General features: G+C 38.2%; 2 protein-coding genes across 4 annotated transcripts; both read right to left on the bottom strand.

The window, feature by feature from the left end:
* Positions 1-302: 302 nt before the first annotated feature.
* Positions 303-5830, bottom strand: LOC311095302 (uncharacterized protein). 2 transcript variants are annotated; one of them, XM_084133771.1, is made up of 8 exons: positions 5765-5830; positions 4682-5564; positions 4134-4218; positions 3763-3976; positions 2156-2360; positions 1953-2054; positions 1493-1564; positions 303-1039 (listed from the first exon to the last, which is right to left on the bottom strand). In XM_084133771.1, the coding sequence occupies exons 1-8, from the start codon at positions 5782-5784 to the stop codon at positions 806-808; spliced, it is 1815 nt and encodes a 604-aa protein (XP_083989897.1). In that variant the 5' UTR covers positions 5785-5830; the 3' UTR covers positions 303-805. The 2 variants fall into 2 exon arrangements, with proteins under 2 accessions (XP_083989897.1, XP_083989896.1); XM_084133770.1 differs by having other exon boundaries at positions 4682-5784.
* A 393-nt stretch (positions 5831-6223) lies between these two features.
* Positions 6224-11630, bottom strand: bscl2l (BSCL2 lipid droplet biogenesis associated, seipin, like). 2 transcript variants are annotated; one of them, XM_084133756.1, is made up of 8 exons: positions 10980-11630; positions 10077-10158; positions 9623-9766; positions 8702-8836; positions 8348-8445; positions 8133-8262; positions 7404-7485; positions 6224-7121 (listed from the first exon to the last, which is right to left on the bottom strand). In XM_084133756.1, the coding sequence occupies exons 1-8, from the start codon at positions 11225-11227 to the stop codon at positions 6841-6843; spliced, it is 1200 nt and encodes a 399-aa protein (XP_083989882.1). In that variant the 5' UTR covers positions 11228-11630; the 3' UTR covers positions 6224-6840. The 2 variants fall into 2 exon arrangements, with proteins under 2 accessions (XP_083989882.1, XP_083989881.1); XM_084133755.1 differs by having other exon boundaries at positions 6225-7121; positions 10077-10161; positions 10980-11358.
* Between the last annotated feature and the right edge of the window lie 287 nt (positions 11631-11917).

Here is an 11917-nt window from a genome sequence, read left to right as displayed (position 1 = left end):
TCTCTCTCAAAACTTTTGCGTTCTCTCACAAAGAATATTTTCTAGCTGGACAAATAACAGGAAGTGTTTGTCCGAACTCACAAGTTTTGCGAGAGAATGCAAAGTTTGCAAAAGAATGCAAAAGTTTTGCGAGAGAACACAACGTTTCATGGGGGAATGCATAAGCTTTGAAAAATATTTTTTTCCTCCCATCCCATATTTTTTCCACCACCATGTGATATATGAGCAATAAAGTGATGATGTTTTATAAAACAGCCATTAGCTGTGGATCAAACCGAAGGAATACACAAGTAGAACCAACTATAGTATATAAAACATTTAATAGACAAATATTTAAAAAAAAAAACAGTAACATGCTTTACACAAGAACATTTACAACGACCATAGCAACAGAAGTGCTTCATTAATACTATTAAAGGGATAGTTCACCCAAAAATGAAAATTCTGTTATCATTTACTCACCCACAGGTTGTTCCAACCCTCTATGAGTTTCTTTCTTCTGATATTTTGAAGAATGTTGGTAATCAAATAGTTTCTGGTCCTACTATGGAAGTCAATGGCTACCGTCAACTGTCTGGTTACCAACATTCTTCAAAATATCATCAAACCTCAAACAGGTTTGGAACAACTTGAGGATGAGTAAATGTTGACAGAATTTTCATTCTTGGGTGAACGATCCCTTTAACTGTTTAAAGCTTTATAGACCTGGCATGTCCTAAAAACAGTTTGATTGTGTATTGTTGGATCCAAGGTGAAATCATTTGTCTTTTTGGTGTCATTTACTGGAGTTTATGTGAGGTCACTATCAAAGTGGTTCCTCTTGGCTTTGCTCCCCTGCTTGCTTGATGGCTTCCTTCAGCAGAGAGATGAGGGAGGTCAATCCGATTAGGTACCCGTCCTCCCTGTTCCCCTCCACCCATGGAACATCATGCCTCAGCTGGACATCCTCTGGGGTTGGGATGGTCTTTCCAAAATCTATCATCCATATGTTTGCTTTGCCGCTGCAGTCGTGGACGAAAAGTAAAGAGCTGCCAATGATCTGTGAGAAGTTGAGATGTTTATTCAGAGGCAGAGAGGAAACAAAATTACCATAAATTGTGTTTTGAGATGAAAAATAGAGCTGTTCAGTTGTGAGATCATTCGTAGGCCAAACTCTGGTTCCAAATGAGTGAAATTAGCTGTGATCCGTCAAACACGTAAAACCCACATCCTTTGCCAAATATTTGGCCATTTTTTAACTATTTTCTTTTTTTAAATGCAGATTTAAATTTCATGCTTGAGGGATAATTGTGTCCAATGTATGTTGTAGAACAAAACGTGATAGTCTCTAGGTCTTATTTTACTCATGAATCGAAATTTGCCATTTTAAAACCAACAAGAAACTCAATGGCTTGAAATGCCAGTTCTCTTCTGGTTTTTAAAGCTTCAAAGTGAACAGCTCTATAATGTAGTGTATAAGAAAACCGAGACAAGTTTAACGTTTTGCAATAACCTCGTGTTTGTAGAAAAAGGTTGACTCCTTTAGTGCTTCGCTCAGTGCCAGTAATCTGGATTCGTAGGCCTCCTGAGATACACAAAGTGACAAATGAAGAATATTTTGATATATTTGGGATGAACTGCAATTATATTGTCAAGTAGGCATATTTGGTGTTGAATAATAGAAAAAGTTATATGGGACAAAAACATACTAAAACAGTGCTTAAATTCAACATGAATCCCCATTCACAACCCAATTTACCCTTGAAATTGAAGTATTCAGAGTGAAACAAGATATGTGAACATAAAATGTAAGGTGGGATTAGTTTTTACCTATTAGGAACCAATAAGTGTTTAATTTATTGGTAAAATAAAAGGGCTTGCTGATGTCAGCCAGAAAAGAAAGTCGTTTCAGAAATTAAGCAAGTGAATGTTGACTTGTTTATATTTGTGTGTGAGTTTTTATGTCCACTCACTAGAATGTGAACCTGGCTCCTGGTGAAGGATAGCAGGGTTTCTGTCACTTGAGCTTCTGTGTGTGTTTTGTAAAAGTCTCGTAACACTTTACCATTCCCAATCTGAAAAACAAAAACAAAAAAACAGTGAAAAACAGTAAAATATATAAATAAATGACCATACAGTGTCTCTCTTGTAACTCTTTTAGCCTCATGTTTCATACCACTATGCCTTCTATGCGGAAGCCCAGAGATGAGGTGGAACTGCTGTCATCCCTCCACTGCAGGTAACGCAGCTTTGTTACTCCTTTCTGTGCGTGTTCTTCTGCAGTGGGAGCCGCCGGATCAACTTTCACCATCTTCTGATACATATCAGAGCGTACGCTGGCGTTGGTCCTGGCCTTATTGATCTCCTCCTCTTGGTATGTCCTGCAAGTAATGCCAAAGATTCTAGATGGTACTGTATTATTGTTCAAATAGATTATAAGGTCAATGAAGAGTAGAGTAGCAAACTAAAATGGTATTTTGGACACATGGGTTATATTAAAAACTAATGATTCACCAAATAAAATTTTTACCAAAATGGATGTTTTCATATAGCTGAAAACCAAAACTGAATATAAAGTTACATTTGGGTAATTGGGTAACTAAAGTTGGTATTCAGTTCAGGGTGTTGTGTTCCCAGGTAATACATTAAACCAGTCATAGTACAGTTCTTTAACAAGACGCCTCTCGATATTTCAGCCTAAATGTTTTTACATATTGCTACTTTGGCATCCCTTTTGGTCCAAATGAAGTGTGTCCACCATGTTTACCTGTTCTAGCTTGTCCACGTTAAGTGTACGACATGGTCAAAGCAAATCATCAGAGAAGTGCTAATTAAATGTCACAGTTTCGCTCAATGGTTCGGCCCTCCAAAACTATTTCAGCCATAACTGAAAATATATACAGTACTGTGCAAAAGTCTTAGGCATGTTAGTATTTTAAGTCAGACTAAATCTAGAAGAACTGTGGCAACGTCTCCAAGACATTTGAATAAACCTTCCTGCAAAGATGATTGCACATGAAAAACTATGTGCAAGTGTATCAGGACAAAAGCTGTTTTAAATGCAAAGGGTGCTCACACCAAATATTGATTTGATTTAGTTAATAGAAGTTAATTGATAAATAAAATCAATTTATGACATTATTTTTGGAAGCATCCTCACTTTACAGCATTTTTACAGTTATAGCAAGTGCCTATAACTTTTCATAGTACTGTATCTTTGCAGGAAAGATTCTTCAAGCGTCTTAGAGACGTTGCCACAGTTCTTCTAGATTTAGTCTGTCTCAGTTTTTCTGTTTCTTCACGTAATCACAGATAAACTCGATGATGGTGAGATAAGATCTCTGTGTGGGGCATTTACTGGCTGTTGTCAGATTCCTTGTGCATACAAAAATCTCACTGGATTATTACAATTAATGGCAAAATTAATGTTTTGAAATGTAAACTGATATTTCCTATTGACATACAGCAAAAAAAGTAAATAACTGGCTTAAAACCATTTTGGGGGGGTGAAAATACTAACATGTCTAAGACTTTTGCACAGTATTGTAAAAATGTTTTGCTGATCCATTTGCTGAATAGTTTTAGTTGCTGAAATGTCAGTGCATCACCAATCAGAACTTTTGTGCAACATTGATTTTCGGTCTTGCAGGCAAATGTATCAGTATTTTATAAAACATACCCAAAAATAACATTATTTTAAAGTATTGTCTCTCACTTTGAGGTACTCAACTGGACATTGTGGCTTAAGGTAACAAGACAAATTAATGTTAGTTCCCTTCCTACCGGACACCCATTTTGCAGTCCATGATGACAGGATGTTTGAGCCCACTAAGCAGGTCCTCTAGACGGATGTATCTCTCTCCGTCCTGACTGATGTGCCCAAAATATTGAGGCACGAACTGACAGAGTGCATCAGACATGAGGGCCTGCAGACAGACATCTTCCACCTTGCAAAACCTCTTCAGCACCTCCCCACCCTCACTCAGCCTTACATTACCTAGAGAAACCACACAAAACACATTGTCTACAAAATACCTAGTTCAAAAGTATTGTTCAAACCCATTTTATTTAACATGATGGTTTTTGATAGAAAATGGTGAAGGTATGGTGATGGTCAAAATGCTGTGTCCTTTAGAAAAGCCTGAACTACGTACCTTGGTGACCAGCTAGCTGGATCCATGAGCTTTGTGTACGTTTGGACCACTGCATCATGGTCAAAAATGTTCTCCAAGATCGACACTGGGAAAAACGGGGACAGTACCTTAAAAACAATTTTCTGTGTTTCATTTTCTAACATTGTTCATAAAATGGCATGCTTCTTTAACCTTGAAGGGTTTATTGTTACACCCTACTAATGGTGAAACAGTTCAAACCCAAAGATGTTACTCGCTACTTGATGCATTATGGAGTATATTGCGTGTTTTAGTAAGACATTTAAAGAATTTGTTTTGGAATATTGCAAATGTGACAGTAACCTGCTACTTTCTGTCTACAACACTATGCAAATAACTTATTCAAATACGCTGTGTTATGGTACATGCAAATTGTCTATCACATTTCAGTGCACCCAAAAAATAGAGTCCTTTTCAGTTGGTCCACAGTTCAGACTGAACCTGACACCAGTTTAACTGATCCTGAGAGATTCTGCAGAATCAAGATAAACTGCTTTGTGCTTTCTAAGCTTTCCCAGAATTCCACTCACCTTCTTCATCGTCTGCCTCCTGGCGGCCGTATCCTCACTCTCGCTGAAGACTTCATCACTTTCTGCTGAGGAGTTGTTGAATGAAGAGGAGGATGATGAAGCAGAGGAGTGAAGGAGAACCCGAGAGAGAACCGAGTGGGGAACTAATTCTTCCTCACCATCTCTCTTCATGCTTCCCTGCATATAATGATCTCCATCCTGTGATGACCCAAACGTTTGTGCGCTTCTGTGTTTTAAGCCCCAACTCTTCTTCCTGTGCACTCGTTTGTTGTTGAATTCTCCCTCGTTACTCTCATCGATACTCTCCAGAGTATCTCCTCCCAGCCTTTCCCGCACCCTTTCCTTCAGAACCATCTCGCCTCTCCACAGGCTTTTCCTAGTTGCTGCATTCAGTGCCACTTTTGAACCCCCTTCAACAAGATTTTTACTAGCTATCACCCTCTCTTTCACTCTCTGCTCTTCCACGTCCTCGTCCTTGGTCATTTCTCCTGCAGGTTTTGGTGGGAGATCCACACATACATATTCCAGAGGTTCTGGTTTCGCATCCTCCGTTTCCTCATATGCATTTATCTGAGTTCCAGTTGGCTCTTCTAGCTTGGAAGAAAGGACGGGTTGAGCTGCAGCCAGTTTAGGTCTGGCTCTGAAGACTGTGTTCTTGTTATATTGACTTTGATTGTTCAAGGATGGTGAGAAATCAAACATCTTGTCTTCTACGGCATCTCTCATGCTCTCCCCATCCCTTCCATTGCTTTTCTTTTCTGACAATGTGCTCATTCTTTCTGGCGTCGAATCCAAGTCTTTCATGAAGCCGCTAAGATGGAAATTCTCATCAGAAACGGACGAAACTCGTGTTTTGTTATTTTGAGCTCTGGAGAAACAGAATCTGGGGGGGATAAACAAAATCATTATTTGAGAAATCATAATAGAATACCTAAAGAAGACAGATGAATAGACAGATACAATATTCATCTTATCAATACTAGACCAAGCTTTATCTGCCCAGGAAATAGCCCACATATGCTAAGTGGCACAAAGTTCAAAACAATTACTTGTAGGGGAAAAAAGGCACCAACTCCCACGTACCCGATTTGCCAATCTTTCATCACTCCTGTCTGTTAAGTTGAATCATCCAGCAGTTCAGCATCAAAGACTAAATGCCAGTTCAAAGTCTTGCTGTCAACGTTTTCCAGCAGTGATTTGCATAATGTGACATCACGGTTTTCCACAACCTTTTTGACAATGAGCTCTTTTGGAGGTCGTGCTGACCCACACTTTTTAGTGTTGAGCAGTGAATGACTCTTGCAACCGTGTCATGGATGCATTTCCATTTGGCAGATGCTTTCTTGTTTTATCAGAATGCACATTTCCTAGGAATTTAATTGAATTAAAATAATAAACTGCAGATTCTATTACTTGTTTTGTACATCTTGCTCCAAATTGTCATTTTGAGTTGTTTTGTAATTCTCATTAAATTCTCTATTATAATACAGTATGTTATTTTTATATGTAAAATCAGTGTAAATTAAAGACAGTATACCATGATGTGCAAATACTTCAAAATTTTATTTTTTGACATTAAATTTGAAGTATTTTTTTCACATTAAAATGTAAGGTTTTTTTTTACATTAAAAGTCATAATTATAAATGTCACATTTCCACAAATAACCTTCAGTAAAGTCATATCCTCAGCACTTTCTGCTGTCACAACCAATAGATATTCCTCTGGTTGTCTTTGTGTTTCCAAGAGAAATGCATGTAAATGAATGCAAATTAATAATGTCATTTTCCAGACATACGCCACAACCAAATGCCATTCTCCCCCCCTGGGCTATTTATTGACACAGTCTCACTGTTTTCAGTGCTGTAGGTGGTGGTGTTGTTGTTATTATATTATATTCCACAACAAAGGATACTTCTGGAACGGTTAGTTTGGATATAGGTTATGTCAATACTTGAGAAATAATAAATGGTGGTAATATAATTGTGCTTGTCTTGTCTTACTTTTGAAATAATGACAGGCATACAAGCGATTATTTCAGGCTAGCATAAAGTTTATATATTTTAAACGAGGAAATTGTTACCAAATATATGAAGTCAACTTGGTGGCCTTTGCTTTTCATAACCTTTACCCTCATTTAGAAGATGGCTCCATTCCTTCTCTAGAAGCTTGTGCAGACGCCAACACGATGGTAATTTTTATCTATGGTGTCTGTTAATGCTTGAGAAGTTTGTATCATGCCCTGTGATAAATGCCTGTGCCTCAAAATCATTTCTCCATCCCCAGCCTCACAGATGGGTTCATCTTCAGCAAGTTCTCTGGAGTCTTCACTCTCCTCCACCCCCATGTCTGGAATGGATTCTTCCAACTCCACAGAACTGCACTCCATGGTGTCAACATTTTCCATAAAAATGGGGGAATCCAACAAGTCTGTTGTAGTGGCTGTTCACAGAATTAGATCAACGCACAGTCAAGAAAGGTTAGAAATGGCATGAATGAACCACATGTACCTGCTAGCCTTTCATATTTAGATGCTTTCTTGATTTGAATGTGCATTGATCTCATTTATTTTCATTGCACTCAAGAGTTATTTTAATCTATAGATGAACTATCCATTTAAATGACTTTATGTATATTATTTCAAGTATAAAATACATTTTTAAATTTTAGGATTTTACCCTTTTTTATTACAGCAGTTGCAATTGGTTTGAAACAGTACATCACCTGGTGCGTTTCTTTCATCCTGGGGTTCAAACTGATCATCCAGGTCATCTTGTTCATTAATTTCCTCTTGTTGCATATCATTCTGAAGCAAAGAAAACAGTGTGAAAAATGGATGGATGGATAGCCTGGATAAATAGATTGGAAGGATGGATGGATAGATAGATAGGTTGGATGGATTGCTAGATACAATAGAGAGCATGGGTGGATGAATGGACGAATGAATGGATAGCTTAGATGGATGGGTGGATGAATGGATGGATGGATGGATGGACAAATGAATGGATAGCTTGGATGGATGGATGGGTGGATGAATGGATGGATGGTCGGACGAGTGAATGGATAGCTTGGATGGATGGGTGGATGAATGGATGGATGGATGGACGAATGAATGGATAGCTTGAATGGATGGACGGATGGACGAATGAATGGATAGCTTGGATGGATGGGTGGATGGATGGATGGATGGACGGACGGACGGACGAATGAATGATAGCTTGGATGAATGGATGGAAAGCTTGAATGGATGGATAGATAAGATAGAAAGCAAGCATGGATGGATGGATAGATAGATAGATAGATGGATAGCCTAGATAGATCGCTTGGATGGATTGATGGATGGATGGATAGCCTGGATGATAAGATAGATAGATAGATAGCCTGGGTAGATTGGATGGATGGATGGATGGATGGATGTATAGATTGATAGATTGATATTTTAGAGCAGCGCACCTTTCCAGATATCCTGCGACTACCCAGATTAAACTGCAGGAAACTGAGAATGGTGATCAAACTGAGGAAAGTAAAGTTACTCATCACTCCGATCAGTGCTGTTGTCAGGGGGAAGTGATACAGCAGGTACCTGTGAAGATCAGAGAGACACGCCTGGATGAAGCATGTTAGGATTTTATTAAAGCAACTAAGTAAATATACAGGAATACACAAACCTGATGCCTGTAAAGTGAGCGAAGATGTAGAGATGCGCTCTGTAGATCTGAACATTCTGGGAATGGATCTCAATGAAAGCTCCAACAATGGGTTTGTACTGAACAGAGAAAAGAGACAACTGTACTGAGTACTGGGTTTGTTCCACAGCTCATACACTGTAGATTTATTTCCACTCTTAATATAACTTTTTTTTTTTTTTTTACTTTGTTAAGAAAATGTGAAGTTCTTGTGTGTATATACTAAAATCTGCAGCACAATGTGTTGTGGGTGGTTGCCAGTGTGTTGCTAGGGTGTTCTGAGTTGTTTTAGTAAGTTGCTATGCAGTTGCTAGGGTTTTCAGAATCATCCCTCACAGAATTATCTTTGAATTCAGAGTACAGTTCCACTATGATTGACTGCTTCTGCTCAGATGCTCCTGTTAACAGCATGGGGGAGAAGACCACTGTGCCCAGAGCCTGAAGAAGAGAGGAGCGATAATGGAGCATCGCCTGAGAGAGAGAGAGAGAGAGAAAGAAAGATGAAACCACAGCTGGAGCATTGTGAAACAGGATCTTCTAAAAATGGGGTCGGAAAGCTCATGAAGCTCGTCTTGGAGAACCTATTTTGCAACAGTTACTGTTGCAAAACAGTTAATAGGCCCCATTGACTTCCATAGTATTTTTTTCCCATACTAAGGAAGTCAATGTTGTCTATCAACTGTCTGGTTACCAACATTCTTCAAAATACCTTCTTTTGTGTTCAGCAGAAGAAAGAAATTCATACAGGTTTGGAACAACTTGGGGGTGAGTAAATGATGGCATAATTTATTTCTTTGGGTGAACTATACGTTTAATCTCTCTCTCTCTCTCTCTCTCTCTCTCTCTCTCTCTCTCTCTCTAATAACTACATTAGTCTGCTATCAATGGCTCATGTCTCCGTTACTAGCTCTAAAATGTTTTGAAATTAGCAATGGAGGCATGGGATAAGATGCATAAGGAATTAGTCCAACAAACAAGAGCGTTTTAAGGACAAAAACCTGACAAATGTCTTGAAATATAACATATGAACAATGTCTTGAGGTGTGATAATCATAGTATAAGCTGAATAATTGACTAAGGTCTGTTGAATTATTAGAAAATAATGCACACCCGCTTCGTGTCGTGGCCGCATTAACACCCCGGGTGTGCATTATTTTCGAATAATTCAATGGTCCGGAGTCAATTTACTTGTTTGACAACTTTTATCATAAAAATACATTTTCATGTGTTTCACTGCCTCCTAGTTTGTGCACTTACAGAACGTGTTGATATGTCAACAATCTGACCAGCTTTAGAATAAGGAGAGATTTTCACTAGGAACATTCCCAGCTCCTGATTGGCTGGAGACTCTGGCATTTCCAGTTCTAGTGCGATCTGATAGGGCTGGTCGTGCGTCATTACCTGTAGGCAGGAAAGAGAAAAGCAAAAAACAGCATGGATGTATATGAATATTATACCACTCTAGCTATATGAGAAATATGTCCACTGTGCACAGTATGCAAATATTCTGTATTTATTTTTAACATAACTAAACACCACTGAGATAAACATGCAATGAGGTCATGTGACGACAATGCAGCATGCTGGTGTTTGAAATACTTTGCACAGTTTCACATAATAAAGAATAGTATAGGCCTATTTCATTAGTTTGAAAGGATATTAAATAGTTCAAATAAAAAACTTAAACAAGGATTAGATCAAGGATGGTCACCTGATGCTTTCCATTTTTCAGTAAAGAGACATTAGCCACAGGGAAAGAACACATGGGGTGATGAGGAGATGGACAATCAGTCCTGCTGATCAGAAACACATTTGACATGAACAAACAGATGATAAAAAATAAAAACTACTACAGTCAACCCTCTGATGAATGTAGGCTGATTCTGTGACATTTAATATTTAATATCCCAATATTTAAGTATCAAGTTTACCTTAGAAAGCCTACTTTCTAAGTAGGCTAATTTCTAAGGCCTTTAAATTATCAACATGTCAAAACTTTACTGAAAAATGTATCTGAAAAAAGTACGCAATCTACTACATGCCTTCTGTCATCTGATTGATAGTTTATACTTTTTTAGCAAGTAAAAGGCCTTTTAGTGTCATTCTAAAAACGTTCCCCTTCAGCTCGCGATTCACGTGTATTTTTTATTTTTATTTTTTTGCTGTAGAATCTTTACTAATTTTAATAAAGTAAACATAAGAATAACTTTTATACCTTGGTCCGTGAGAAATATTTCAAGTTGTACATAGTTTACTTAATCCTGTAACAAAACTCCTGTTAAAATGTACAGTATCAAATACAATTGAACCTTTCAATTGTACAAAAGGTTCTCTAGTGGAAAAGTTTCTTTAGTTTACGTTCTTCACACTAAGAAAAAAATAGTTTAAAGAACTATTCAGGTTCTTTGGGGAACCAAAAATGGTTCTTCTACTATGGCATTGCTGTAAAAAAAAAAACTTTGTAACCTTCATTTTTAAGAGTGTATCATAATTTAATAGGGTTTATGCTTTAAAAAAATTATTGTATTTATACTTATCTGAAAAACAAGACGAAAAACTGATGAAAAAATGATTTCAGGTAGTGTATCCTGCTAGGTAACTGTAAACATCTCACCTGTAGGAGAAGTGGACAGGTGTGATGAAATTGGCTGTGGGCATAAAGGAATAATAGAAACTGCCGTAGAGGAATAAAGCCACCCAGAACAACAGCAGAATCACACAGATCAGAACAGCTATTTCCAGAACCTTCTGTCTGACCCGCACCAGCAGCACTGACATCGTCTCCAGGATCCGGACCACCAGCCCGTTGATTTGAGGTCCCACATCTTGAACGCCAGAATCCTCTGAACTGAACTCCTCCATACTGGGGTGCTTGTTTACTGAGATTTATTTCTTCCAGAGTTGTTGCGCTGCTATCTCAAAAATGTATTTCCCAACAACTTCCTCTTCCCTTTCGGTTTCAGCTGTCTTTTCTCTGATTTCGCTGCTTAATGTTTGACTATCTACGAAATAACACACCAGAACCTCCCTCATTACTCAGAAAAAAGCCCATTTCTCACCACCCCATGTTCTCATTATCAAGTTCTTTTCGTCTGACCTTGAAGCTCTGACGTCTGACTTGGATTCACTTAAAATATTTTGAATCAATGAACAAGCTCTTTTTAATAAATGTTTCTGCTGTAATGGACTGTGACACCGCGGTTCCTGGAAAAAAACCCAACAGTCCGAAGAACAGCTGGAGTCCAGTGGGACGACGCTGGGACTCATGACCAGCATGTGAGGCAAAGGACAAGGAGTGCTGTTGGGAAATACAAGGGGTATGAAATATCCAAGACAAATCCTTTTATCTATGAATATGTGTATCTTGATGACTTCCAACAGAATGCAGTACAATTGGTAACAGCTATTAAACCAAGCAAAAACAGTAGTCAGTTTGTGTGAATCACATTAGTCATGTGACCGCTTTGCAAGGCTGGATATACAACCACAAATCCATTGGATGCACACAAGACACATGCAGCTTCAAAAGCACAGTAGTTCAGGACAATGTGA

Source organism: Abramis brama (genome assembly GCF_963993115.1).
Source record: "Abramis brama genome assembly, chromosome: 13".
Lineage (NCBI taxonomy): Eukaryota > Metazoa > Chordata > Actinopteri > Cypriniformes > Leuciscidae > Abramis > Abramis brama.
This window is presented reverse-complemented; position numbering and strand designations above follow the sequence as displayed.

What these genes read in the sequence shown, in the direction of transcription:
- LOC311095302 (XM_084133770.1), bottom strand. Translation starts at nt 5,698, where the DNA reads ATGTGGGCTATTTCCTGGGCAGATAAAGCTTGGTCTAGTATTGATAAG. An exon ending in TCCGCATAGAAGGCATAGTG is followed by an intron (nt 2,055 to 2,155) that starts GTATGAAACATG and finishes TTTGTTTTTCAG; the next exon opens with ATTGGGAATGGTAAAGTGTT. An exon ending in GGAGCCAGGTTCACATTCTA is followed by an intron (nt 1,565 to 1,952) that starts GTGAGTGGACAT and finishes TGTGTATCTCAG; the next exon opens with GAGGCCTACGAATCCAGATT.
- bscl2l (XM_084133755.1), bottom strand. Translation starts at nt 11,227, where the DNA reads ATGGAGGAGTTCAGTTCAGAGGATTCTGGCGTTCAAGATGTGGGACCT. An exon ending in TTGACATATCAACACGTTCT is followed by an intron (nt 8,837 to 9,622) that starts GTAAGTGCACAA and finishes TCTCTCTCTCAG; the next exon opens with GCGATGCTCCATTATCGCTC. An exon ending in GTCGCAGGATATCTGGAAAG is followed by an intron (nt 7,486 to 8,132) that starts GTGCGCTGCTCT and finishes TCTTTGCTTCAG; the next exon opens with AATGATATGCAACAAGAGGA.